General features: G+C 46.9%; 12 protein-coding genes across 12 annotated transcripts; 9 read left to right on the top strand and 3 right to left on the bottom strand.

Annotated features, from left to right (window-relative positions):
- Positions 1-873: 873 nt before the first annotated feature.
- Positions 874-3,569, top strand: F4822DRAFT_239785 (uncharacterized protein). Its single transcript, XM_051454280.1, has 2 exons — positions 874-1,590; positions 1,645-3,569. Exons 1-2 carry the CDS (start codon positions 1,124-1,126, stop codon positions 3,413-3,415), a joined length of 2,238 nt encoding a protein of 745 aa, XP_051314020.1. The 5' UTR covers positions 874-1,123; the 3' UTR covers positions 3,416-3,569.
- Positions 3,570-4,009: 440 nt separating this feature from the next.
- On the bottom strand, positions 4,010-4,850 carry F4822DRAFT_239729 (uncharacterized protein). Its single transcript, XM_051454278.1, has 2 exons — positions 4,479-4,850; positions 4,010-4,413 (listed from the first exon to the last, which is right to left on the bottom strand). The coding sequence occupies exons 1-2, from the start codon at positions 4,767-4,769 to the stop codon at positions 4,240-4,242; spliced, it is 465 nt and encodes a 154-aa protein (XP_051314019.1). The 5' UTR covers positions 4,770-4,850; the 3' UTR covers positions 4,010-4,239.
- A 23-nt stretch (positions 4,851-4,873) lies between these two features.
- F4822DRAFT_239765 (uncharacterized protein) lies at positions 4,874-6,487 on the bottom strand. Its single transcript, XM_051454279.1, has 3 exons — positions 5,639-6,487; positions 5,221-5,559; positions 4,874-5,150 (listed from the first exon to the last, which is right to left on the bottom strand). Exons 1-3 carry the CDS (start codon positions 6,388-6,390, stop codon positions 4,979-4,981), a joined length of 1,263 nt encoding a protein of 420 aa, XP_051314018.1. The 5' UTR covers positions 6,391-6,487; the 3' UTR covers positions 4,874-4,978.
- Positions 6,488-7,685, bottom strand: F4822DRAFT_239681 (uncharacterized protein). The gene has a single exon (XM_051454277.1). It carries the CDS (start codon positions 7,477-7,479, stop codon positions 6,586-6,588), a length of 894 nt encoding a protein of 297 aa, XP_051314017.1. The 5' UTR covers positions 7,480-7,685; the 3' UTR covers positions 6,488-6,585.
- A 107-nt stretch (positions 7,686-7,792) lies between these two features.
- F4822DRAFT_239662 (uncharacterized protein) lies at positions 7,793-8,643 on the top strand. Its single transcript, XM_051454275.1, has 3 exons — positions 7,793-7,858; positions 7,926-8,200; positions 8,263-8,643. The coding sequence occupies exons 1-3, from the start codon at positions 7,853-7,855 to the stop codon at positions 8,342-8,344; spliced, it is 363 nt and encodes a 120-aa protein (XP_051314016.1). The 5' UTR covers positions 7,793-7,852; the 3' UTR covers positions 8,345-8,643.
- Positions 8,623-9,738, top strand: F4822DRAFT_428863 (uncharacterized protein; the record flags this gene model as incomplete). Its single annotated transcript, XM_051460985.1, has 2 exons — positions 8,623-8,987; positions 9,051-9,738. The coding sequence occupies 2 exons, from the start codon at positions 8,623-8,625 to the stop codon at positions 9,736-9,738; spliced, it is 1,053 nt and encodes a 350-aa protein (XP_051314015.1).
- Positions 9,739-9,791: 53 nt separating this feature from the next.
- On the top strand, positions 9,792-12,304 carry F4822DRAFT_239665 (fungal-specific transcription factor domain-containing protein). The gene has a single exon (XM_051454276.1). The coding sequence runs from the start codon at positions 9,892-9,894 to the stop codon at positions 12,016-12,018; it is 2,127 nt and encodes a 708-aa protein (XP_051314014.1). The 5' UTR covers positions 9,792-9,891; the 3' UTR covers positions 12,019-12,304.
- Positions 12,305-14,169, top strand: F4822DRAFT_239602 (uncharacterized protein). Its single transcript, XM_051454274.1, has 2 exons — positions 12,305-12,656; positions 12,732-14,169. Exons 1-2 carry the CDS (start codon positions 12,591-12,593, stop codon positions 13,677-13,679), a joined length of 1,014 nt encoding a protein of 337 aa, XP_051314013.1. The 5' UTR covers positions 12,305-12,590; the 3' UTR covers positions 13,680-14,169.
- A 266-nt stretch (positions 14,170-14,435) lies between these two features.
- Positions 14,436-15,715, top strand: F4822DRAFT_428860 (beta-lactamase family protein; the record flags this gene model as incomplete). Its single annotated transcript, XM_051460984.1, has 3 exons — positions 14,436-14,520; positions 14,579-15,531; positions 15,587-15,715. The coding sequence occupies 3 exons, from the start codon at positions 14,436-14,438 to the stop codon at positions 15,713-15,715; spliced, it is 1,167 nt and encodes a 388-aa protein (XP_051314012.1).
- Positions 15,716-16,647: 932 nt separating this feature from the next.
- F4822DRAFT_239556 (Clavaminate synthase-like protein) lies at positions 16,648-18,192 on the top strand. Its single transcript, XM_051454273.1, has 2 exons — positions 16,648-16,861; positions 16,918-18,192. The coding sequence occupies exons 1-2, from the start codon at positions 16,753-16,755 to the stop codon at positions 18,036-18,038; spliced, it is 1,230 nt and encodes a 409-aa protein (XP_051314011.1). The 5' UTR covers positions 16,648-16,752; the 3' UTR covers positions 18,039-18,192.
- Positions 18,193-20,407: 2,215 nt separating this feature from the next.
- F4822DRAFT_428858 (uncharacterized protein) lies at positions 20,408-22,493 on the top strand (the record flags this gene model as incomplete). Its single annotated transcript, XM_051460983.1, has 7 exons — positions 20,408-20,531; positions 20,589-20,645; positions 20,698-20,765; positions 20,819-21,070; positions 21,129-21,312; positions 21,362-21,820; positions 22,354-22,493. 7 exons carry the CDS (start codon positions 20,408-20,410, stop codon positions 22,491-22,493), a joined length of 1,284 nt encoding a protein of 427 aa, XP_051314010.1.
- Positions 22,368-24,987, top strand: F4822DRAFT_238933 (exocyst complex component Sec6). Its single transcript, XM_051454269.1, has one exon. The coding sequence runs from the start codon at positions 22,550-22,552 to the stop codon at positions 24,803-24,805; it is 2,256 nt and encodes a 751-aa protein (XP_051314009.1). The 5' UTR covers positions 22,368-22,549; the 3' UTR covers positions 24,806-24,987.
- The last annotated feature ends 863 nt before the right edge of the window (positions 24,988-25,850 follow it).

Raw genomic sequence — 25,850 nt, 5'->3', positions numbered from 1 at the left:
CGGTCCCCAGCGTTCACAGTGCCCAGGTGGGAAGGACTAAGCCAAGACACGGAAAGAGCGAAATCTTTAATCGTGGGGTTGTCACGACCCTGTGAGCTGTGAGCCGGAAGACCGGTCAAATTTTCAAAATCCCATCAAAAAAAGCTTACAAAAAATCCATTTTCCATTTCCATTCTTGTACTAATCCACGTTACGGGCCGCACCTATAATCCCGCCAGTCGTCCACGATCCGTTAGGTTCCGCAAATGTTTGGTTTACATTTCCGAAGCACCAAGTTCAAAAAATAATAATCTAGAGAAAAATAAAATCTACAGCGTGTTCTATCTATTTTAATCCAAGCGTTCTGCGACATACAAGCATACAAGTTCTTTTTTTTCTGCGACTTCGAGAACAACGAACTTTGCGTCGACCCTTGTTCTCCACCATTGACAGCTTCTCAACTCTTAAGTTGTTGACTATAATACTGTCGCATCGGTCAGAGACAATATATTCCGGGGTCTTGGAAGCTTCTTTCCAGCTTCCACCGCTGATTCACTTTCATCTCTCGCCCTTGATGTCCTTTGAAGCCTAGACGGTATATAGGCAAAAGATATGAATGCGGACGAAAGCCTGGAACCCACCATTTTACTCCATCAGATTTGAGATTTGAGATTTCTCAGATTTTGACCGTCGATACCAAAACCTGCGCGCATAATCCGATTTTTATTCCTACCTCATTGGTTGCCTTAGGCCTTACCTACGGCATCACGTCCATTATCACTGAAAACCTAACCACTAGAGCCTTGCGCGACGCCTACCATTTCGACAAAACCCAGATTTTGCGCGGCTAGCAGCCTAATCCGGCCGCCTAGCGCCCATCCACAGCCTCGCGGCATCGTACACGATCCCCGCCGCATCCCATCCGATCTCTCCATATACCCCTCGCGACTCGCCATCTCCGCCAGCAACCAACATATACCGATACCATTAGTTTCTTCCCATTGTTTTTGGCGTGCATTTGGACTCTGACGAAACTTCCCCTCACCCCTGGGAAATACACGGCCTTCCTAATCGCCGTTGGGTGAAGTCAGCCGGTTGATAGACTAGACCGCGCCTTCAACACCCCTCTTCTTGGCCGTGGCTCATGTACAGCTACTATCAGCCTATGTCGTCCCCAAATACTCGAAAACGACCAGCACCGGGTAGTGTGCCTATACAACATCAAATGGCGGCGCCGTATAATTCGCAAGAACAGTTATTGCGGTGGAATGGGAACAATACAGGCAATTTTGTCGACAACACGACGAATGGTGTGAATTCCTATGGCGTCGTACCTTCACCAACACAGGGTCAATATGGGCAAGCCACGCCCTCGACAGTCCTTGCGAGGCGGGGCATAAACAATGCCCTCGTTGCGACCAATCGTGCATTCACCCCGCAGCAGACTGAATCTTGGCCGAATTTCGACGAAAACTTACTCCCAAACCAAACAAATGGTGGTGTCGATGAACACGATAATATAGAACTACTGGAGGAAAAGGCACAACGAGCGAAGAGGGAGGCTCAGGCGAAACGGAAGCAAATCCCTCCGTTCGTACAGAAACTGAACAGGTAGGCACCCCTCTTTTTGGTCTTCTTATTTACGTTGCTGACGTATTTCTATAGTTTCCTAGAGGAATCGAAGAACACGGACTTGATCAGGTGGTCAGAGAAGGGTGACTCTTTCATTGTGCTCGACGAAGACGAATTCGCAAAGACTTTGATTCCCGAACTTTTCAAGCATAACAACTACGCATCCTTTGTCCGACAGCTCAATATGTACGGCTTCCATAAGAAAGTTGGTCTTTCCGACAATTCCATGAAAGCCAGCGAGCGCAAAAATAAGAGCCCGAGCGAATACTACAACCCTTATTTCAAACGTGGCCATCCCAATTTGCTATGGTTAATTAACAAGCCCAAGAGTGGTAATAAGAAAGGCGGCAAGAAGCGGGGCGAGGATGGCGATATCGAGAGCGACGAGGAGGTCATTGTGGCAGAAGAGCCTATCGGCCATCCTTACGTTCAACCTAATACACAAAGCCGAGCACTACCAGCACCTGAGCCAGGACCGCTTCAGAAGAAGGAATTGGCGGTTGTTCGGGATCAGATGGCAGCGCTACAGCAACGACAGAGACAAATCAGTGATGCAATCCAACGGCTCCGACAGGAGCATAACCAACTATACCAGCAAGCCATTATGTTCCAAAACCAGCACGATCGCCATGAGAACTCCATTAATGCTATCTTGAATTTCCTCGCAAATGTATTTAGGAAATCTCTAGAGGAACAAGGGGGCGTGCAGAATATGAACGATTTATTGGCCAGCATCATACCTAACGTCCAGATGCCGCCACAACAGGGTCAAGGCAATGTGGTCGACCTCGGCGATTGGATACAACAGCAAGTCCCCCGGAATGCGACGCCGGTCGGTACACCTAAGAGGCAGCACCGTCTCTTGCCTCCTATTCCTCAGAGTCAACCCCCCAAGCCCTCCCCACCACCATCAACAACCACCACCACCTCCACTCCGTTCCCGAGTTATTCAAATAACCAGCAACCCCAGGTTGGGCAAGTGACAGAAGTTTTCGATACCCCAACGGAGTCTTCAGCTACACCCGCTTACCTTAAGCAGGAGCTTGAGTCAAATCCTCAAGAGGGCATGATGAAGATTATTCAAGACGCGAACACAAATGCCGGCAATGTTTCTGTTGATCTTCCCAACATGGCCGCCAACACCTCAGCAACATTGACCAATGATCAACGAAACCGTATGCTCAGCATCATGTCTGGCGGGCAAAATAGCGTCGCTCCCACTCCTGTCTCTTCCATACCCTCTCCTTCCGTAGGAGGAGATACAAATTCCACCGCTGTAGGAATTCCATCAACGGCAAGCATACCAGTCACAAGCGCACGAAATTCACTTTCCCCTCTCATGCCTTCATCAGTTCTCCCACCATCTATTCAACGAATATCACAAACAGAAGAGGAGTTGGATCAACTTCAGCGATTACAACACGAACAGACACAAAAACTGGAAGATCTTGGTCATCTGTTAGGTCCTTTAAGTCCATCTGGTCGGATACCCGGCCTGGACGAAACCGGTTATTTTGACGACAATATTGATCTCAACCAGTATCTGGAACCTAATGCATACACTGCTGACGGAACGGGTAACGACTTTAACTTTGACGCACCGGCTTTTGGCGACAACGCGAATTTCGAGTGGAATCCTGATGGTACTGAATTTGGAATCACTGATGGTCTAAATACTAGCCGGATTGTTGAGACAAACACGCCAAGTCACAAGTCCCCAAGTCCGACCGTCACAGAAGAAATATCGCGGAATGACTCGGATGATAGTCCCGGCCGAGCTGCTAAACGGCAACGAAAAGCATAGTATTCTGTCGACCACGCCGAATTAGCTAGCATTCGGTACTCCTAGGGGAAATAATATGACCTCCACGAAACACTACGAACAGGACAACCAGCCACCTCATTACGGCTGATGATTGTTGTTGGGTTCATGCATGGCGTTTTTTAGGGTGTGTCACTAGGAAGAAGCACTATTAGTTACGCCATACTGCGACGGCATCGGAGTTTGACGGAGTCGAAGGGTATGCCGAAAGATGGCTATGGAATTTTCTTCCTTTTTTTATTGATTGATATCCCCCCAACTCACCTCGTGTTGTGTTTATCTGCCGACTTTTACTTTTCTCCCCCCACGCTTCTCCCCAAAAAGAAAAATACTTGAAAGTGATGTCTCACTTCGATATTGAGCAAAGTATGAAAAGGCGGGGAGTCCCCCCAAAAAGCAAGTGTGGAAGAACAAATGGATTGGAACAATTGCGTCCTATCCAAGTTACGACAAAAAAACCTCATTGCTAGATTAGACATTTTTCCAATTTTTTTCTCTCTGTTACTCGCGCTCTACGGGCGGTTCATGATCATCGTCTTCTTTCGCCTTCCAGGGTAGCGTAGGTTAGGTTAGGCTAGGGGCACACTTATAGTTGATGGTTCGCATTGGACCGGCGATGTCCACATATGCTGGAATTGATGATCTATTTTCTTGCGCTTTTTAATGATTGTGTTTGTGTTTTCGCGTGCTTGTGCTGCGTTGTGTGATTGTGATTCTGTCGTGGTTTGAATTACTATTATGTGATCTCGTTGATCTGCCCAGTACTACCTCCCCATATATCTTTCTGGTTCATTGTTCAACCATAATTATAGACCGTCGTTAATAATATTTGATAAGGCCATATGTGTCATGGAATAGACTTCGTCGTTACGGCTCGATATCTTTACTAGCTCGGAGTGATTACGCGGTACCCAAATTTGCTTTTCGCGACCTATGGCTCGAGGATCATCTACTCGTCGTTGGTGGGGGGCTTGTGTATCCTGCTCCCCATGTTAGATCTTTTTGTGGTGGGGCGGAGTTGATCGAGGGTGTGAATATATCATACCACTAGGTCCGCAGATGGATTTGTCTCGTGGAAGTAGTATACTTCCATCTTGTCGCTGCAGAGGGCAAAGCGATGTGCTAGGTCGTTAAGGTAACGGGAAGGTCTACCGTTCTCGATACAAATACTCTTGATCATTTCGAAGTTTGGCTGTCCTTGTGCGATGTTGAGAAGTGTTTCATTCTTAAGTCCGTTTATTGGAACGCCGTATCCGAGGAAACCTCTGGAGCAATGCCATAAGTTGCCTGTAGTCGGGGGTTTTTGCTGGTGCGATTGAGTGAGGACCTTTGGCATGTTCAGCCTACGATGGCCTCTAATAGAAATTTATGTGATTTGACTAACCTCCTGTATAATCAGGCCTCCCATACTTTGGCCAATCCATATCACTGGTCTACACTCGGTCTGGTTGTGGATTAGTCTATGCTCGTTCGCTTCTGGAAAGGAAATACCTTGGTGAGTTTGCGGAAATCTGTAATAAAATTCTTGCACGTGCTAGCGATTTCCTAAATGTTTTGGTCGGTTCTTGAACTGAGGACCTTGGAATCATATCCGTAGAGTAGGACTCGACTAGATTGGAAGTTATCTTTCAGGTAGTCCCGAAGCCACATCTCGTCACCTTGCGGGGCTCGAAAGGTACTAAATGGATTTGTTCCTAGGCCCTCGATGGCGATTATGCTTGGAGACCCGGCAACGTTAACTAGTGCATGTGAAGGACGGTGAAGGATGGTAGGAATTTACTACTTACTCGACTATGGCATCGTCGCCGGCATCGTGCAATGGGCTCAGCCCAAAGAAGTTCGTATCGTAGTGAAAATTGAAGGGGCCTCGTAGATCAGCCGTCTCAGCCCTAATCAACTTGCTCAACTCATCGTTTCGGATGGCCGGGAACGTAACGGTTGCACATTTATGCCAGCACATATCCCGTGAGGCTCGAGCCAGACTGTGGATCTTACAGATCGAACCGAACAGTCTCTCAAGTTCTGTTTTTAGTTCGAGCTCGAGGAGGTCGTCGGGAATATTCAACACACGGATTGTGTCTGGTCTAGTCGTTGAATGTCCGCTGTGTTTTGCTGGTAGATGATTGCTGCGCCCAGATCAGTCATCACTCGGGCGATGGTTTGGGGTTAATTAGATGCCCGAATATCGAGAAAATATTGACTTACAGGCTACTGGAGCGATTTTCTTTATCCTGTGTTCTTGGCCCATTTTCTTTGGCTGGAATATTTAATTTAGACGTAGCTGACTGGTAGGAGTGGTCTGAAATGTTAGGATCCGGTAAGGCGAGAAACCTCACTTGGCGCCCCGCAGGGTCTTCCGGGTGCCTGCGCTTCTGCTTTGAGTTGGCGGTTCTCGTCTCTGGCAAGCTTCCTTTTTGCTCTAGACGTATTGGCTGTCCCCCGTTGGCAAGGTCTAAATTCCGTACCAGGGTATCTAGTTTGTCAATTGAAAGTTCGCTAAAGCCCTGCTCTAGTTCATCCTCTAGCCGTCGTACTACTTCTTGATAGATAACGTCTCGCAAGCCATGCTCATCTATCTCGTCTCCGTCATCGTTCACGCCGATGTTTGGATCGAGGCACATGCTGATAGCTATTCGAGTTTGGTCGGTAATATCTAACTGACAGTGCTTGAAAACTTCGCGCACAAGGATGTAGCGAGCTGTAATGTCCATTTCTTCAACCACTGGAATTCCATAGACTTCTGCTAGGGACTCGAGAGACTTGGCCTTGTGGAGTTCTATCAACACAACAGCCAAATCAACGAGACATGGATATGGTGGTGACAGCAGATCATCCGGGTCGAAATCATCATCTTCGTCTGTGATTGAACTATTTACTGCACTATTGACGAGAGTGCCATTAAGATGAGTTTCGATATATGGCCTTAACGGAATGCCACTGAATGACCTAAAGAACATGACATTGGATGAACCCCATGAGGATTGTAACCAAGGAGTTCCATGAAGATGAAATACTGTGTAACCAAGAAGTACACTTAGGATACGTTTAGTCTTCTCGTTCAACACGTTCGACCTCTCGTTTAATATCTGACCTAAAGATAAAGGTGGCTTCGACTTGTCGATCTTGAAATTACTTTCCTCCGACTGAAGTTTCTAAAGGCTATCCTTCTCTAAGCGAAACCTTAGACGATAGTCAGGCGATGTTTTTGTGATCTTGATAATATCCCTATAGAGTTCTTCGACCATGCGCATTCGTTCGCGACAGTGGGTTCCAGTATTAACGGCCTTCCGCCCGTTGTCGTTAATCGTAATCTTAGGATGTTGGGAGGGTAGACTAGAGGGTAGAGGTGCAGCTGTCTGAACCCGAGCTTCCTGCCAAAGTTGCCCAAGGCTCAGGTACAGGTCGAAATCGCAGCCCATTAGTTTCGTTCTATGAGTTTCTAGGCAAAGCTGCACGGCATATGTATGGGCAGGATTGCATGCACAGCGCCTCCTTGAATCAAGCACGTTGAATAGCGAGCTTGCTGCGGGCCAAATTCCATCCGGAGGCCTCTGCCTCACTTTCAGAGGGATAGCTAGGTCAACCTCTTGCGGGATAGCTGATTTAAGTGCTTGAACCTTGAAAAAATCATTGCTTTCCCTCATCCAATCAACTAATTCCGTTTGATTTTCCTTTGTACCAAAATCGATACATTTTCTCAGACATCTGATACTGTCTGGATGATTGTTGTCCTTGATTTGTACAAGTTGATGATGTAGTGCAACCAAGTTAGGGTATGGTACTGCCGGGTCCTCTTGTATATGGCAAGTCTGCAGGTTCTCCGAGACGATGAACGACTCTAGCTTTATTAATCTATTCTCGAGGAAATCTAAAATTGCCTCGGATTGAGTAACTTCCAAGATCTGATGATGTAGCTGGAAGCTTTGTGCGAAAATTAAACAATAGAAACTTTTAGTATCTAGTACGGGCTCATGCTGTACTAAGATATCAGCGACTCGCCAAAAGTCCTCCAAGGCAGTAAGCAGCATGGACTGGAGTTTGTTCATGCTTGTGTTGACTCAGTAGTCTCATGACGTGTGTACGGTATGCTGGTTGGATCAATGGCTTCGCAAATATTGAAAATATCAAATCTTGAGTATGGCTAAACGTACTGACCCCGTATTTATCGTTTTCATGGAAGGATATTTTCAAGATGCAACATTTCAGTTCCCCGAGTACACCGAGGCCCCTATAAATGGGAGCTGAAGGTCAGTTCATTACAGGCTGGCCTTGGTGGGAAATGCGTCTATCATTGGTAGAAATGCATGGAAAGCGGGGTCTTAGGGCGTCAGAATAGCCATTATCAATGCCTATCGCCCAGAGCCTTACTGCTGCTTTCGCCGTCAATGGGATGACGTCTGGTGTATCATAACTGCGAAAATGCTAGTAAGGAAGCATCTTGAATATCTTAGCGCTTTAATATACCTAACCAGGGCCTCGTTTGTATAATTAGTCTAGGATGTCTCTCAGTGAACGAGCCGTTCCCATTTCAGCGCTTGCTAGGCAATGTTTCATCTCATTCGAACGGTGTCTTCGAGGCACTTCGGCTATCGACCCCCAACGATATTCGACTGTCGAGGATCAAATGGCACGTTTCTCCATCTGGACTTCCAATATGGCGGTTTTCGCCAATGGAAAAGCATGCATAAACCATCGTGTCCGAGAAGCGCCCGAAATTCTGCGATTAATTCTGGGAATATTAGAAGTTCTCCAAGGACGATTAGAAGAGTGTGAGTTTTAATGAATATGCTACTTCTTTATCCAAGAGGATACCTTAACCTTCATTTTAGGTATCCATCTCATCGAACGTCTCACAGCTACGGATGTCTCCATCGAGAAGAGATTCTCAGCCCTGGCTCTGGGCGATTTTGAGCGGAATGCTAGCGCAATAGGCTCTCAAGTTGATCTACTTCATGACCTATCAAAATACTATTCGCAAAGCAAGCAAGGAATCACAAAATATTAGGGCGAACACTTCCTTCCGGATAAAGGATGAAGAGGGAAATGACATGGAGGATATTCTAAAAACATATTTTACCAATAATATCCGGGACTGCTTCCCGGAAAGTACTGATTCGATCCAGGACCGACTTGCCGCCACGATGATATTAAGGCGGAAGAGGATACTTTACAGGCGTTCTCGCTATGCAATGAATCCTATCAGGCCAAGCCAGCCTGTGGTTAAACCAACGGTTCAGACTCGGCCCGTTCCCCAGCATTACCAAACTCATGAGCTCGGACTAGCTACTACTAAGTCTTTAAATCTATCTATGGCGCCTAGTCAGATATACTCGTCAGTCCAAAGTGCTGCGACTACTCTAGTGCCGCAAATTTTCCAACGGGCTTCTGCACCATCAGTCGTCTCTCACGTCAAATCCGTGGACTTGGGGTCTCATGAGGATCTTGTCTACCCGCCGCGTCCAGGGGACGCAAGTCGAAACTTGGCCGAAGCGACGTGTCCGTATTGCCTTTACGTTCTTTCTAGCCTTGAGATTAGCGGTGAGGCGAGGTGGAGGTCTGTAACCAAAGTTTAGGTGTTCATCTGTTGCTACTTACAGAGCTAACAAGCTTACTCAAGGAAACATATTCTCGGTGATCTAGATGCCCTAGTTTGTCTCTTCGGCCCCTGCGATGAACCGAATGTCCTGTACAAGCATAGCAGAGATTGGCTCCAGCATATGCGCAAGCATACCCGGCGCTGGCGCTGCTCAGCAAAGGTCCACGGCATCCTTGAATTCAACAGCTGTGAAGAGTTCGAAAATCATATGAGAAGTGGTCATGGGAAACAGTACACAAGTGCTCAGCTTGGTCTTCTTGCCGAGAAGGCAATGCGTTCGTCCGGACCATTATTCGAAGTATGCCCTCTCTGTGGGGGCGAAGACGATGAGGGTAGTAACCTAGATTCAGGCGATTTAATTGACCATATTGTTGTCCATCTAAGAACGCTTGCACTCAAGTCTCTTCCTCCGCATTATGGAGACGACGACAACGCTTCCTCGAACACACATGATAACGAGTCTACAAAATCCCGCAACACCGTCAAAATATTTCTCAATGAATATGATGTCTCTTTTAGTTCCCCAAGTCGGTCCCCAGTACCAATGGATGACATACAAATCCCCCTTGAACTTCTCGGCGAGAACCGGCATGAAACCTCTGACGATGATAACGCCTATAACGTCCCTGACAGCGATGAGGCTGACTGGCAGCATCTCTTGAAAACGGCCTTATATCCAACACAAGATACTCATGATCCCATTAAATAATCGATAACCCAAGCTAGGTTGGAGTTAAAGCCTGGTACTTCGCTTCCTCCGTCAGGCCGTATTCTGCACAGCGCCCCATCTAATTATTCAGATTATTCAGGTGTTGAAGAGAACGGAAGTGACGATGAGACTGAGGCCCTTGACTCGGCGAATATGGACGCCTGTTGCGCTTTGATGCGAGGACTTTATCCTAGCATTGGGGATTTTAAGTGGTATATTCAGCAGATCAACCCTAGAATTGCGGAGGATAGCGAGGAACTAGTAGCTCGACTTGCCCAGCGGATGATGAATTGCTTAGAAACGATACAGAACGCCAATCCTAGGCATCTACAAGAATTTGATACAAGAGAACCATTCTTCTCTGCAGATTTGCCCCCGGGTTATCCACCACCGCCGACTCGAGAAATGTCTCTAGGCGAATTCGAATGTTATATATGTTACCGGGTAAAGCCCTTTGAAAACCCTTCGGATTGGGTTGTACACATTCAAGAAGACTTGCAGCTATTTTCCTGTACTTGGCCGGATTGTCACCATACTGAGGCATTCGGGAGGAAGTCTGATTGGATTCACCATGAGAACGTATTTCACATTCGCGGGGGGCAAGTTTGTGCTGTAGATGGCTGTGGCGAGACTTTCCCTACCAGAAGAGAAATCCGTCAGCATTTGGATACGAAGCACGGGGGTGCGGAAATAGAGATGAACGGTGGCGAGGGACATAAACCGGAACTGTATCACACTCAGGTGGCAAGACTACCCCAAAACGAACCATGTTGTTTCTGTCGAAAAACCTTTTCGTCTTGGACTGACCGCAGTTCTCATCTAGCAAGGCATATGGAATATATAAATTTGCCGATCCTATGTCTCCTTGGCAAGATACATAGGGAAGAGAGCACGTCTATAAATATAGAACGAGGGTCGACATCGACGCCCGGGGAGAATCTCTTGCAGATGAGAGATACGAGGCATGTGTTCAGTTGGTTTGACAAGGAAGGCCTTGGGTCAAAGCCGACTTCGCATCTCTATTCGAATATACCAATACCAACGACTCCTCGGATTCCGGTCCGTGTTCCTGAGCCGGGACATGGTCTAGGATTAAAGCCCGCCGTATCCGAGACGCGACTATTGGATTACTTCCTCTCATCTGTGTGGCCTATTGTGTTCCCGATCTTTAAAGCAACAGAATGTGAGGGTTTTGGGGAGGAATTGATTCTACCTTCGCTACAGGCCAACGAAAGTTATCGTCATTGTTGTTTGATGATGGCCGCCCAGAATCGTAAAGCCATTGCGGATTTCTCGTCCTCTGACGACATGATGATCAATGTGAGCGAATTCCCACGGTACCGCCATATGGTAATTACGACGCTTCAAGGTTTATTAAGTGCGGACACTGCTTATGAGCGAGTCCTCGAAACAGTACTTGTCCTCATCTTATCTCAATGCTGGGTTGGTCCATGCACTGAAACATTTCGTGATCTGGAGTGGTCTTCGCATATGGCAGCCGCCTATTCGCTTGTCAACAAGCTCGATTACCCAGCTAAGATCTCTGACCCGACATATCAAATACCTTTCGATATGAGCCTGGTAGTTTGGATTGACATTCTGGGTTCTGCGATGATGGGTCGTGCGCCAGTATTTAAGCAGATCTACAATGAAAAATATCTTTCTCAGACCAACAATTCCCTGGGATTGCGAAATCTGATGGGTTGCGATGATAACATAATGTACCTCATCTCAGAGATCGCCTGTCTCGAAGCACTCAAGAAGGACAGCATGGACGCGGGCGACCTGCACTTGCATATCCGTCTCCTAAACGATGAATTAGTCCAGAGGGGCAACATAAAGTCAACAATGACATTTGATGCTGATGATTTGCTGATTCCACAGGAACTCACAGGAGTTACTACAGCACTGTTCCACCTGGCTGCCCAAATCTATCTTTGTAGTCTAGATCCCGGATTCTTGCCAGAACAACCTTCCTGCGTAAAGTTAGTCGAAAATGTCATAAGCAATCTGTTGCTAATATGGCCCGGACCCAACGGTTTCGATCGAAGTCTTATATGGGTTTATTTTATAGCTGGATCGTTCAGCACTGCGAGTTCGGGTTTTCGCGAAGAGTTTGAACACCGTGCTGTACAACTGGGCGACGCGGCAAAATTTGGTAACTTCGGCCGGGTTGCGTGCGTGCTACGAGCAGTTTGGTTACATAACGACACATCGGAGGGATACGTTCACTACAGAGATATCATGCAGAGGGAGGGATGGGATTACTTGCTAATTTAGCCCGCTTATTATGGCAGATTTGGCGATGTAAATTTCTAGCGTTACTACGCGACATACAGCAGAGTATGGCGAATAAAAATAATGAAAAAAGAAGAAAGCAGAAAACAAGGGAGACAGGAAGGTTAAGGTCGTACAATCCCTCCTGTACAAAATTTCATTGTGCCGAGCCGTGCGACGCTGGCGCAGCGCCCCGTCAAATCATATTGGACGATGGCTGAAGCCTGAAAGAGCACAGCCGCCCCCAAGGGATGATCCCATCCAGTCGATTAATCGGCACCAGGGATTATGATGATCTACGCTACGTTTCATCTGTGGCGCTTATTGGATCGCAGGGCGACGTCATTTTCGAAAACAACAGGTACTCTCTGACAGAGGGTGGCGCAATTCATCAATAAAAGTGACTGGGAATTTGTGACAATCATCAATAGAGAGCCTTGCGTCCTTTTAACCTTCTTTTAAAGATGCTATCCTTTGTTCCTTGAAAAGAATCTCTATTCTTGAACTCCGAGAATAAAACCCCGAGGACTATCAGAATATCCTCAAGTTTTGTCGCCAAGAACGCCTCGCATAAAATGTCGGCGAATTGCACAGAAGCGCCAGGCACGATCCCCAGCGATGCTGGCGTTGCGGGCATTGGTGTAAGTCAACACCCAACACTCTAACCTCCTGACTTCTTAATCAATTGAACAATTACTAACACAAACCTTCATCAGGTCCTCCTCTCTTTCATAGTAACCGCCGCCATCTCACTCGTAATCAGCGCCTCCCTCATATTCCAAGAAACACGCCGCAGCACCTCACAAAAACTCTCCACCCTACGCCGCAAACTCCTCAATTCCTACTCAGACCAGCAAATCCTAACCGGCATCGGGATCCAAAGCGTCGGGCTAGCGAAGACATCATCCATGGTACCATACCATTTCTTCCTAGTATGGATGCTCTCTCTCCTCTCTATGGCCGTCCACAACGCCACTTTACTAGCCTTAGCTCGCGACTTCCGCCGCGATTGGGTGCTCCGCTGGATGCGCCAGATCCTCATGCTCGCGAATCTGGTCCTATCATGCGTCTACGGCGTGTACATCCTGCGCGGCGTCCAGCGCGGACTCAGCGACGAGACGTTCCCTATAACATGCGTATGGCAAGATTCAACACCCAACGGGCCCGCACCTAGCAACGAGGGTATATCATTCGCGGGCACCATCGCCGTCGTCGCTGGTAACGTCGTTATCTTCGCCTTAGCAACCTGGTACTTACACGCCCGAACACGACGTCTATACACCGTCTTCCAAATCGTGGGACTTCTTCTCATGGCCGCGTTTTCGGTCGGCGCCACGGTGCGCGTGGCTTACCTTGCCGATGCGTTTTCGGGTAAAGCACCGGTCCCGCTGGCTGATGACGGCGAGCGTGAGTGGAGCTTTGGACAACTTTTGTCTGTGGGCATGTTATTGCTCCCGCTGGTGTCAACGGTAGAGATTCTGCGGGGTGAGATTAAGTGTGCGCCGCCGGTGGCCGCGGATCAGTATGATTCGGATGATAAGGGTCAACTGTTAGGGGTAGAGGAGCAGGAGCTTAGGACGAATAATGGGGGAAGGGGAACAGGGACAGCGGATTTTCAGCCGAATCCATTTTGGGGATCGCAGACGAATTTGTTTCGGAAGTGATAGACTGCGAAGGAAAGGAAAATGGGCGAATGGGTTATTACGGGACGGGATATGGATGGCACATGATTTTGATGTTTAGACGAGCGAGCGAGTTGAGATACCCCCTATTGCAATGAACATGAATGAATTTCCCGAGATCCCCATCTGGAACTACCTAGTTAGATGCTTCATTAATAATATTTGGTTGTACTCGGTATCATTTGATATTTTCTCGCGTGTTCGGCCTCGCGCAGTATCGAACCAATACCATACATCCTTTGTACTACCGAGTCAATGAACCCGTATCATAATTCGAATAGCCAGCCTAGAACCCCAGGGGACCGGGTTATTTTTACGAAGTATTATATAATACGACTTACACTTCTAGTATATTTACCTAGGTATTCAAGCTAAATAGAGGTGAATTTATAATTTTAAATGGGTCTATGCGAATTAAGATGCTAGTCCAGCTCCTACCGGCACAATTTGGGCGCGAAGTCTTCATGCCTTCTCAAAAAAGTAAATGGTGATGACGAACTCTTATAGCCAAGTTGCACAAACGCATGATCGGGAAAAAATTAAGCTAGATTTATAATCGTGCTTATTAGACAGCTTGGGGGATTTGGCCGATAGCCTGATCGTGAAGGGGACCATTTTCCCAATTCGGAAATACCCTGGCGACAATGGGGTTCACATAAAAGGGCGGCGAAACTGCGTCCAAGTTGGGGAAATAGTAATCGAAACGTGCATAACCACGAACCTGAGTAGTAATCAACAATGGCGACTTTCGAAGAGCAAGCTGCGAGTGCTGTAGCGAACGATGTGGTGGCAGGAGTCGTGGTGATTGCCAAGGATAAAGATGGTACATATCCTACCTAACTCATAGTGTAACCCTGTTTTGATACTAACCGCGAGTGAAGGGAAACTCGACTATTCTAAATCCTTTTCGCGCAAGAATGGCACAGTTTATAATGAAGATACTGTGCTGGCATTGGCATCGATGTCCAAACTAATGACTTCAGTCGCCGGCCTGCAAGTCGTTGAAAAGGGGCTCATCACATTGGATGAAGATGTGACACCCCTGCTCCCTTCACTAGCTAAGCAGGAGATTCTGACCGGATTCGCGGACGACGGAACACCTATAACGCGTAAACGTCAGAACCCTATCACGCTACGTCAGCTACTCACGCATAGCGCGGGCCTTGGTTATCCCTTCATGCATGAAGAAGTAGCTAAGTTTGTGGCCTGGAAAAAGTTGCCCCCGAACGCGGGAACGGTTGATGAGGCATTTGATGCGGTTCTCCTTTATGAACCAGGAGAGGGATACCTCTACAGCAGCAGCATTGACCGCGTCGGACAGGTCATCGAGAAGGTCACCGGCCAGAATCTCGAGGACTACATGAGGCAAAACCTCTGGGGACCATTGGGAATGGACAGCACCACATTCTTCGCGGCCAAATACCCCAACATCCAGGCGCGGCGAGTTCCCACGGCAATTCGCAGGGACCCTAAGGGACCAATAATCGAGTCATCTGATGAACCATGGTACACCGCCGGGGTCAAGGAGCCCTTCGGTGGGCAAGGCATTTTTTCTAGTCCAGCTGACTATATGAAGTTGCTGTACTCACTGCTCGTGGATGACGAGAAAGTGCTCAAGAAGGAGACGGCAGCGCTGATGTTCCAGCCCCAGCTATCACCTAAAGCTAAGGAGTCTCTGCTCGAGAAGATGAAGAAACCCGACTGGCTTATAGGAAAATACACACCGACTAACGAGTATGACTGGGGTGTGGGCGGAATTTTGGTCGATGGTGATAAACATGAGTTCCGCCGTGAAGGGTATCTGAATTGGGGTGGTGCCGCCAATCCATTTTGGGTATGTTGAATCACATTCTCCTAAGCTTGAAAATGAGTACTAATACGATAAACAGTTTATCGACCGTGCTGCTGGTGTTTGCGGTGTCTTCGGTATTCAGCTCCTGCCGATATTTGACCCTCCGACGGAGGATTTGATCGCGGCTTTTGAGAAGGAAGTATACCAGAAAGCAGGGAAGCTGTGATTGAAAGATGAAGACATATCTAAGTCGGGATGTGATTGTGTAAGATATTGTTGTTAGAGTTGTAGATTGTTGGAATTCCAGCCTGCAGAAATTAAACGATGAAATACATATGCCATTATCGGATATAACATTACATAAGATCACTCTTACTCCCGTAGCTTCATATGCAAGCATATATATTTATATACATAGTTAATTCTCCATCTAAAAGTAAATGTATGAAAACGATACTGAGCTAGATTTATAATTTCCCCGTCGCTCCGATGTCGTCGGAGTCCCTCTTCACCTTCATCAACTAATGCGTATTGTTATTCTGGCCCGCTATGACGTGCTATGAATTCGAACGTTATTGAAGTGCCAACGAAGCCTGATCGAGCCACTGAGTACTTAATTGTACTTATCAGATCCGAAATATGATTCTACAATTATTCGGAATGCTCCGATATTATGTCAAATCTCAATTTCCTACGACCGATATCATGATGCCAAGACCGATGACATGCCTGTAAATACATCGCTTCGAGAACATCGGAATATATATACGAAATTGGAAATACCATCCAATCATGATAAGTCTCTAACGAGTATCCTGTCCAAGTTAAGTAAGTAGATATGGATGATACCTGATGGTGCAACCCTTGGTCTAGGATTGCGTGCTACCTATTGCGTGATCCTAGCCCCGCGATAGGTTGAAAGCAGAGGGGGAGATAGGAAGAAAGGAAAAAGTTGGTTACAGTACCATACGAATGCTACACGTACCTTAACCTAATCTTGAGCCCCCCTTACAGCTCCCCCGAGCCGGGAAAGGGAGTCGGACATGATGCCATTATTCGGTTATCTTGCAGACAATAGGAGATATTTTAGTAGGTGGTATCTGGGCGTACCTCTAGCTATTTAAGCCGATCTTCCAAATTGTATCTTATCTCTTTATTAGTCCCTTTTCTACACTACACCCTCCATCTCACATGGTCCCGTTCCTGTATCCCCTCTACATATCACTTGGTGCTACTTGAGGTTAGACTAGAAAACGACTAGCCATGGCTCCCGCCGTTGACGTTGACACCCCGGTTGATGCAATCGCGGGCTTGAAAGCACGTGCCAAACAAGTTGACCGTTCAATCTTCCCAGATGGGCTCAAGACAACAGGTTCGCTCATTACCAATCTTGGCAATCTATATATCGGAATACTCATCATTAGATAGGCCAACACCCGCCGCTGTATGACCAAGTCTATCCATACAGCGCATTCCCTAAGCGCATAGAAGGACCTACCGAATGGAAGGCTGAGGATTATGCCAACAATCCAGAGAGATGGGTCCACCACTTCTCCGAGGAGGAGCTGACCGAAATCTCCAAGACGGCGGACAGCTTCATTGATCTTGGTCTGCCTCTAACTGGTATCAACAAGGACAACTTCCCACTTCCCGGCTTAGAGTCTTCCTTAGCTACTATGCGCCGAGAACTTCTAAACGGTAAGGGGTTCATCTTATATAAAGGGTTCCCTGTTAATGAATGGGGTAACCACAAATCCGCCGTCGCTTATATGGGATTGGGGGCTTATCTCGGATATCCGGTATCTCAAAACGGACATGGCCACATCCTAGGACATGTCAAAGATCTTGGAGAGGACAGCACACAGATAGACAAGGTCCGAATATACAGGACAAATGCCCGTCAATTCTTCCATGCCGATGACTGCGATATCGTCGGTCTTCTGTGTATCGCGAAAGCCGAGTTCGGTGGTGAGTCGGATGTTGCTTCGATCCATAACGTATGGAACATCCTGCAGGAAGAGCGACCGGATGTCGCCGAGTTGTTGACCAAGCCGATATGGTATTTCGATCGTAAAGGTGAAGTTTCGCAGGGTGAAGACCCATACATCAAGGCAGCTGTCTTCTACCTGGAGACACCAGACCTGGCAAACCCTGAGCGAGAGCAAAGGGTATATTGCAAGTGGGATCCGTACTTCGTCCGCAGTCTCAGTCGATTCTCGGATAAGGGAATCATCCCACCACTATCGCCAGAGCAAGAGGAAGCAGTTAAACTCCTCGAAGCGACTTGTGAGAGAGTGAAGTTACACATGATCTTGGACATCGGCGACATCCAATTCGTCGCCAACACACACACCCTCCACGCGAGGACAGCATACCGCGACTTTGGCCCAGATAGTGGCAAGCCGAGACGCCACCTAATGAGACTATGGCTATCCGTACCACAAGACGAGGGAGGTTGGAGATTACCGTTCTGGGACTCAGATGAGAAGAAAAGGGGAGGAATCCAAGTCGACGACACGCCCCCTGTCGCAAGGCTCGATGCTGATTAGAAGCTAGCTACTTAGGTAGTCGGCTCGTAATGTGGTGTCTCATCCGCCACAATGTTCTTTTAGCAACCCCTGATTTTATTAATGAGACTACGTTACCTGGAAGGAAAGCTGAACCCAATAGCTCATTGCATTTCAATTACATCAAGCACGCGATTGTCTAAATTTGACTTAGAACTCTCGCTAGTAAAGTTATCAATCTAAACGAAGTACCGTAACTGTGATTCTAGTTTCTTCGCTTCCTCGCTTCTTAGCCAAAGCTGGGGAAAGGGACCTAAGTTAGAATTCTCCTGGCGATCTGGAGGCCGTCATGTTTGAAGCTATTAGCATTAGCTTGTTCTCGCTATCTCCATTGACCACATGTTTATCTAGCAGGCGGCATTCACCGCCATATCCACTTCGTCGTACCCCCGTCTACTTCGCTTCTCTTGACATTTCCGCGCGTCTACCCTAGAAAATATGGACTTTTCTTTCGTCTATGCCGATGCGAGTGATGATCGATCAAACAAGTTTTGAGTCTGCTTTAGTTGCTATGCGACCGTAACAATTAGGGCATATTGACCTAGAAGGTGAGAAGCGCTACGCCCCATAAGGCATCGGGGGAGGTACGCTCAGACGCGCGGAATAGAGCCGAGTTGTTGGGGTGGGACCTATCTAAGCGCTTTAGAGCCTAGACGTAATGCTCAGCTCATGATACATCCATGATTAGTTAAGGAGACTAGAGTAAGCGAGCATTATGATTATCTTCAAGATGGAACTTTTGACAAAGTTGTCGCTGTCTACTTTGTGGGCTGGGTAAGGTGTCTTCTGTTTAGAACGATTGAGGGAGTTGATATTTTGATTAGCTTGAGGTCGCTCGCTGCTTTGGACAATTGAAGAATATCTAGTAAACTGACCCCGATTCTCCCCATAGTGAAGCTAGTAATATAGACTATACTCAGTACCATCTAGTCACAAGGGTTGCATATCAGGTCCACATACGATCTATAATCACCTTTATTATGCATGACTCTCACAACACGTGCATGCTATACCTTCTAAGAGTATCTATGAGTTTCAACGTGGGAAATGGGGATATAAAACTCACATATAAGTCATCTTATACTTGGATACCCCAAGTAATTCGATGCTACGTAAAGGAACTGTCTGATGTTAATGACGACAGAACCCAAGTCCATGGAACCTATAAGGGCAATTCTGTTGCTGTTCCCTAATCTCCCTACCCCAGCTTGTCATTTAGAACGGCGAACACTCTAGCCAGGCTAGTGCAACGACTAACCAGTTCCCCGGTTCATCCCTGACTCGTTAGCGTCTCTTGACCCTGAAATGCTTTGTGGTTCCGAGTCTGGATGAGTTTTCTCGGAGTCGCCCATGTCAAGTCCACGCATGCACAGCATAGTCGATCCGGGGTGATGTGAGAACGAGGCGTGTGCATACGGCCATCTGAGAAACCAGAGCGTACCAAAATATTTGGGATGTTAGGGAGCGAGCATATTAAACGCTAAGAGTCGGATCTCGGGACTTTTCTCTCCTCCTTATGCTCGGATTAGTTTATTTAGATATATAAACTTGCTCAACTCATCCAGGTTGGTAGGAAAAAAAAAACGAATCGCCAAGACCAAACACCGACGAAAAGTTCTCCTAGTTAAGGACGGCAAGGTGTTGTTAAAGTATTAGTTCTAGAAGTTGGTATACTCCTGGACTAACTCACTCGGAACGCTTCCTTCGCGCGTTAGAAACTTAAACGAGTCGGGAAATATCCAATTTAGGAAGAGTTAGAGTGGTCTAGTTTAGTCGACATGCCGCGTGCTCTAAAATGCGATTCTGCTACCAGAGTCCATACCCTAGTTAGATAGGAAATGTAAGGAACCGACGCTCTAATAGACACGATGGCACCCCATCAAAGCGCACGACTAGTAGTAAAACTTGCCTGGCGGCGTTCCGGGGGACCTTTGCCAGCTAGGCGTATAGGGCGAGTCATGCCATGGAGAACCCTATACTGCCTATACTATGTAGAGGATGCCTGTCTACTAGCTGAAGTAGACAATGTCTAGCCGAGAGGCACATACCTGTTAGTCGCACCCAAAGCGTTATAGTCCTAGTCTAGGATATGTACCAAATTGCTGGGCTCGATTTCCTAGGGTTCTGCCCATGTTCTTAATTGGTATTATAAAGAAGGATCGTTACAGATCGATGCTCGAGAAAAAATACATAGGTCTTTGCTTTAAGATATCGACCAGGGAGGGGATCTTGGCTCAGACTGTTTATAACTGAGCGCCTCCACATCAATCGACCCAGGACCACGGGTCGAGAATGATGGAAGAGATCTCTCCGAGTGACGGCAAGTTGTTGGACGTTGTCACTGCGAAAATATGTCCGACTCAAAGGCATCTTCGGTTATCAGCGCCGGCGCGGCGTTGATCGCGATCACCGCATTTTCCATAGCATCGAGGACTGCAGCGCGCTGGATGCATAGGACGTTTGGTTGGGATGATGGTCTGTTTATCTGTGATTTGTGAAGCAGTTCCATGAATATTTACTTACACTTTGCAGTTTTGATTTTCATCAGCTGGGTATTATCATTAGGGATATGCTCTTCCGTTATGCTCGGTATGTATAAGCGGACGCCCCTCACGTAGTCGTAAGCTAACTCATAATAAAGCAACGAAACATGGACTTGGAAGCCATCGAGACCAGGTCAGCGACGAGGAGTACAACATGTATCTCAAGGTACGATGCCAATTGAAAATTTTATCGTCCCCTTCTGACCTAATCGTTCCCAGTACCAAATCGCCAGCTCGGTCACGTATAGCTGGGGAGTGCCGGCTGCGAAAGCATCCTTCGCGGTGCTCTACTTGAGGATATTTCCCGAAGGAGGGTTCAGGATTGTCAATAAGATCTTGATCGTGTTCCTTTTCTGCCAGGCTATCGAAGAGACCTGTGTTGTCCTATTCAAGTGCCATCCCATTCGAAAATCATGGGATTTCCAACTAGAAGGATCGTGCTTTGATCTGCATCCGCTCTGGTATTCAACGGTGAGTAGCCCCTATCTAACTCGCCACGCTTGATTGCTGATAAGTTAATGTCCCTTAGTTCGTCTTCAACTTAATCACCGACCTGACACTATTCATTGAACCTATCCCTTCGACATGGAGGCTTCAATTGGCGCTTTACAAGAGGCTTGGTCTTATTTCTATGTTGTCCCTGGGATTGCTTGTTACGTCCATCTCCATAATACGTATTGTTTCCGTGACGGGGATAGGTGTAGATGACACATGTAAGTATCTCAACAGGCTGATGACTCCTAGGTCACTAACAGATATTAGACCAACTTACGGAGCCCCTTATTTGGTCGATGGTGGAAATATGCGCATTGATTATCTGCTCATGCATCCCATCGCTGAGACAAGTAGCCGCCCGGATCCCAGGTCTCGCCAGCGCGCTCGGTTTATCATCCAGTGGGAACTCGAAAACGTACGGACCGAATAAAAACTCGATACCGTTAGAAAGCCGAAGGCGAAAGGACTACATACAATCGCAGAAATCGAAGACTACGACCCGACACCGATCGAATCCATTCGGCATGACGAGCCGGGTAACAGCTACGGCCACCATGGATGGGATTAGCGAAAATGGAAGCCAGGACGAGATCTTCCCACATAAGAGCGATCAAACTGGCGCGATCATGGTTACGAGAGAAGTCCAGCACCACGTCGAGTCCCCTGCGGAAGGAGGTGAAACGCCCCCGGACGCTTTATCACAACGACGGGACGAGCTGATAAATAGTATGGAAAGATCAAAACACAACTCTCCAAATAATAAGAGTGGCGAAGTGGGTTGGTTGCGGCGTTCAAAGTAGTGTTTTTATACCCGACATGCTATATAGTAGTAATGAAAACAGCGATATTGATACTCGTGATGATTCTTCTGCTGAAGTAGGTAGCGTTCTACTGTAAAGTATTGATGATCAAGGTAAGAATACCTACCTACTGGCAAGAATAAATGAGACGACACTTGTGAACTAGATGGCCTAAATGCGACACGTATAGATCTAGATGATAGTAGAATAATAACATGTAGAATTGGATATGTAAAAGAGAGGTTGCTATACTCTTGAGTTGGAAAGGAGAAGGAGTAAGATGGTTGGGTGGATAATGAGTGGGGAAGTCCGGGAGTGAAGAGTGATTTGTTGCATAGACCTGATTAAGAACATACAAGCTAGCTATATGCCTAAATATAATGTTAAAAGCATTATATGCATATATGCAATTATCAGGTATTAATTTAGGTTTACCTTACGTCGATTTACATCTCTAAGCCACAACCAAGATGATCTCAAACATCGCCGACAACCTCCACTCTATAAGTCGAATTCTTCCTTATAATACGAGCAAAAGCGAAGAAGAACGCTGGAATACCTGGTTCCCTGAAGAACTCGTGCACGGGTTCACTGCGTGATGGTCTAAAACCCGAAAATCCAAGGACGGTCACAGTGGTGCCCCGCCGTCTTCACCATGGACGCACCACCAGTCAAGCTCTCGGAGCTTCTCCGACACCCAGATGATCTCGATAAGATCCCGGCGCTGAAGCTGGAATTCACGCGCAAAAAGGCCGCTGTCGACTCACAATTACGAGGAGGTTTACGCGACCAATTAGAAACGACCCAGGCCGGCATGAACGGCATTACCGACGGCCAGAAGACGTTACAAGCGATCCGAGACGAAATGATGAAAATCGATACCCTCTGTTCCGAATCACAAAATATGATAAAGGACTTTGCCAGTATAAATCTGGTGTCGCAAGCACATAGGAATTTCGGTGCTGTTGAAACCATGGTGGAAAATCTCCAGACATTTAATGATCGCCTTAATAGGGTCGAGAATATGTTACGAGAAGATGAAGAGGACAAGGAAAACATGCCGAATCTCCTAAGAGCACATTACGAATTAACCCAATTACGAAATATCCGAGACGATGCGATGGAACAAATACAACGGTCCGAAGAACAAAGCTTACAATCCACATTAGAAGACTACTTCTCGAGGTTAGACGAGGCAATCGATTGGTTCGATGAACATGTCGGCCTTGTCGCACTTAACATGATCAATCTATTGATAGCGGATAACAATAGCTTAGTCGTCCGTCTAGCTATTATCGTTGAGGCTGAAGAGAAGAGCGATCAAAGGGTTGAAGCGCTACAGGAAGCATTAAAAGATCATAAGGAAATGGCTACTAGGTTCCAAAGCATTACAGATGGTGCCAAGAAAGTAAGAGGGTATAAAGAAAAATTCTTGAAGGCTATTGCCGTCAATTGCGAGGGTCAATTCGCCGAAGTGCGAGAAGAATTCCTCGCAGATCCTACAAAACTGGATAAGATAATGAAGTGGTATTTCAATGACCTAAACGCCGTTAAACAAGGAATGGTACCCTTAATGCCCAAAAAATGGAAGATCCTTAAGACATTTGGAGATATATATCACCAACTAATGCACGACTTCCTGACTGGCATGATAGACGACCCTGAATCCAGCTCGGCGAATACACTCGAAATCATCAATTGGCCAGAAAAATATTATAAGAAGATGAGGAAGCTTGGCTTTGCGGAAAGTGAACTCAAGCCTCACATTATCGACAACCGAGAACAAGAATTGGTTAAGGACTTCCGCCAGCTTATTATCAAGTTCCTCGACGAATGGATCGAGAGAATTTTCGCGCAAGAAAGACGCGATTTTGCGGACCGCAATGTGGAGGGCTCGAATTTAGATACGGACGAATATGGTTACTTCCGTACTAAAAATTTGGTTGATATGTGGCGCATGTTGCGAGAACAAGTTGATGCTGCTGGAAATTCACAGAGAACTGATGTGGCCGAGGGTGTTATTGACGCTATGTTCCTCCGGCTACGCGGAAGGCAGCAGTCCTTCCAAAAGATGCTCGAAGAAGAAGCAGCAAGATATGAAGCGGATAAAGTACCTGAGCTCGAGGGCTTCCAAGCTTTACAAGATTGGCTCATCGCGACCGCGAACGACCAAATGGCTTGCATCGACGATAACGAAGACGAAAGTCGATTCGCATACCTTTCTAGTTTCAAACAGAAATTCGAACCTGTGGTAACGCCACAATACATGGAACGTGCCGAAAACGAAACCAGCTTACTCCGTGAAAGTTACATCGACTTTAGTACATGGTGTCTAAGCAAATTTGCGAAGCTCGTCATAGCCGTGGACTTCGGGTCCGTAATGCCAACCTTCTTCACACCGAAATGGTATGAAACAACGGCAATGAAGCAGATGATCATCACAATCGAAGAATATGTTGGTGACTACCAACAAGTGCTACATCATTCACTCGTCGATGTCTTCATCCAAATTCTAGCAGACGAATTACTGGTTCAATATCTCTCGAGCGTACGCAACAAGGGTGCCAAGTTTCGCCGTACAGACCCGTTCCGCGACAAGATCTTCAATGATGTGTCCACGGCTTTCGAGTACTTCCGCAACCTGCCTAACCCCGACTTGAGTAGCGATATTACTCAGAGCTGGCGTGTTACCCAGAAGTTCGAGGACCTACTGACTGCTGGCAAAGACGAGGTGCCTGATGTGTTCCAGCAGTTTAAGGCGGAGTATTGGGATCTTCAGATCACGTGGGTTGAAGCTGTACTTAGGTCCCGCGATGACTTTGAGAGAGGCATGTTGAATGCAGTTAAAGCGCGCGCGGCGCAGATGGATGTCGTTCGCGGCCCGGAGACGTTCATGGGGAGGGTGAAGTAAACAATGTGTGATACCTTGTAGTTGCAAGTTAGGTGTTGTAGTAATAAAACTCACTGGGTCTTACCTAATATCTGAGTATGTTATTATGAAGCGCTCTACTCTAGAGCAGTCTATCTAGGAAGGGAGCGTCCACCAATACTTTATTCGCATGATTGTTTCAACCCATATGTCTATCATCTATACGAACTCACCTCATTAGAAAAGGGGAAAGAAATAACGAAATCCAGCGAACCAATCACGTATCATACGTACCTTACATGTAACACGATCGCTACTATTTCGAGAATGGAAGGTCGAACCCCATTAGGCAACAAAATGGGGGGAAGATGTTTTTATTTCCCGATGGCAGTCTCGGCAGACGTAGATGCGGGCTGACTTCCTTTGGTTCATGGAACCTAGATCTCATTATAGGTCTATAAGTTGTCCTTATATGGTTATAGAATTTGGAGTGTGCAGTTTGCATATTCCAGAAGGATTCTACTCCAATGTCGTTTCGTGTCCACGTCCCTCCCACCGACCCGAGATAGAGGATTTATGTGGTATGAATGCCAACGAAGCCAATAAGAAAGAGGGTTTAGGGACAACTCATCAACGGTAACGTTTATTCCCTTAGGAACTGCATATTAAATCGCTGGCATTGTTACGCAGTGAATTCGTATTCATCATTGCGCTGAAAAACTCCCTTTTTAGAAACATTCGGCGAAAGCACACCTACCTAGATTTGTACCTTTTTCCCGCTGACAAATGCTAATGTAATTACGCCCTCCAAAATGGCCCCCTAAGGTATGTGGTCCCGAGGCTGAATTACACCTACGTCACGAATATTCGGTTCATCGTCACGGGATGGTTTGAGAGGTATCATATAAGAACCAGCAGCACAGACCGGCTGAATATTGTCCGGCCTAGAAGTCCGAGTAATATGGTAGGCTATCCAATCGGGCGGATGAGAATTAACTCAAAACAGCTACCTCGATTATATAAACAAGCGGTCAATGATCCCGGATCCGTCGGGCTGGCAGAATCAAAATCGAGCGCTGACCGGTCT

The sequence above is a fragment of the Hypoxylon trugodes genome (assembly GCF_022578975.1).
Source record: "Hypoxylon trugodes strain CBS 135444 unplaced genomic scaffold F4822scaffold_5, whole genome shotgun sequence".
Taxonomy (NCBI): Eukaryota; Fungi; Ascomycota; class Sordariomycetes; order Xylariales; family Hypoxylaceae; genus Hypoxylon; species Hypoxylon trugodes.
This window is presented reverse-complemented; position numbering and strand designations above follow the sequence as displayed.

What these genes read in the sequence shown, in the direction of transcription:
- F4822DRAFT_239785 (XM_051454280.1), top strand. Translation starts at nt 1,124, where the DNA reads ATGTACAGCTACTATCAGCCTATGTCGTCCCCAAATACTCGAAAACGA. An exon ending in TTCGTACAGAAACTGAACAG is followed by an intron (nt 1,591 to 1,644) that starts GTAGGCACCCCT and finishes GTATTTCTATAG; the next exon opens with TTTCCTAGAGGAATCGAAGA.
- F4822DRAFT_239729 (XM_051454278.1), bottom strand. Translation starts at nt 4,769, where the DNA reads ATGCCAAAGGTCCTCACTCAATCGCACCAGCAAAAACCCCCGACTACA. An exon ending in ATCCATCTGCGGACCTAGTG is followed by an intron (nt 4,414 to 4,478) that starts GTATGATATATT and finishes CATGGGGAGCAG; the next exon opens with GATACACAAGCCCCCCACCA.
- F4822DRAFT_239765 (XM_051454279.1), bottom strand. Translation starts at nt 6,390, where the DNA reads ATGTTCTTTAGGTCATTCAGTGGCATTCCGTTAAGGCCATATATCGAA. An exon ending in GAAAATCGCTCCAGTAGCCT is followed by an intron (nt 5,560 to 5,638) that starts GTAAGTCAATAT and finishes ATCTGGGCGCAG; the next exon opens with CAATCATCTACCAGCAAAAC. An exon ending in GGCGACGATGCCATAGTCGA is followed by an intron (nt 5,151 to 5,220) that starts GTAAGTAGTAAA and finishes CGGGTCTCCAAG; the next exon opens with CATAATCGCCATCGAGGGCC.
- F4822DRAFT_239681 (XM_051454277.1), bottom strand. Translation starts at nt 7,479, where the DNA reads ATGAACAAACTCCAGTCCATGCTGCTTACTGCCTTGGAGGACTTTTGG.
- F4822DRAFT_239662 (XM_051454275.1), top strand. An exon ending in CTCCAAGGACGATTAGAAGA is followed by an intron (nt 8,201 to 8,262) that starts GTGTGAGTTTTA and finishes CCTTCATTTTAG; the next exon opens with GTATCCATCTCATCGAACGT.
- F4822DRAFT_239665 (XM_051454276.1), top strand. Translation starts at nt 9,892, where the DNA reads ATGGACGCCTGTTGCGCTTTGATGCGAGGACTTTATCCTAGCATTGGG.
- F4822DRAFT_239602 (XM_051454274.1), top strand. Translation starts at nt 12,591, where the DNA reads ATGTCGGCGAATTGCACAGAAGCGCCAGGCACGATCCCCAGCGATGCT. An exon ending in CTGGCGTTGCGGGCATTGGT is followed by an intron (nt 12,657 to 12,731) that starts GTAAGTCAACAC and finishes AACCTTCATCAG; the next exon opens with GTCCTCCTCTCTTTCATAGT.
- F4822DRAFT_239556 (XM_051454273.1), top strand. Translation starts at nt 16,753, where the DNA reads ATGGCTCCCGCCGTTGACGTTGACACCCCGGTTGATGCAATCGCGGGC. An exon ending in AGATGGGCTCAAGACAACAG is followed by an intron (nt 16,862 to 16,917) that starts GTTCGCTCATTA and finishes ATCATTAGATAG; the next exon opens with GCCAACACCCGCCGCTGTAT.
- F4822DRAFT_238933 (XM_051454269.1), top strand. Translation starts at nt 22,550, where the DNA reads ATGGACGCACCACCAGTCAAGCTCTCGGAGCTTCTCCGACACCCAGAT.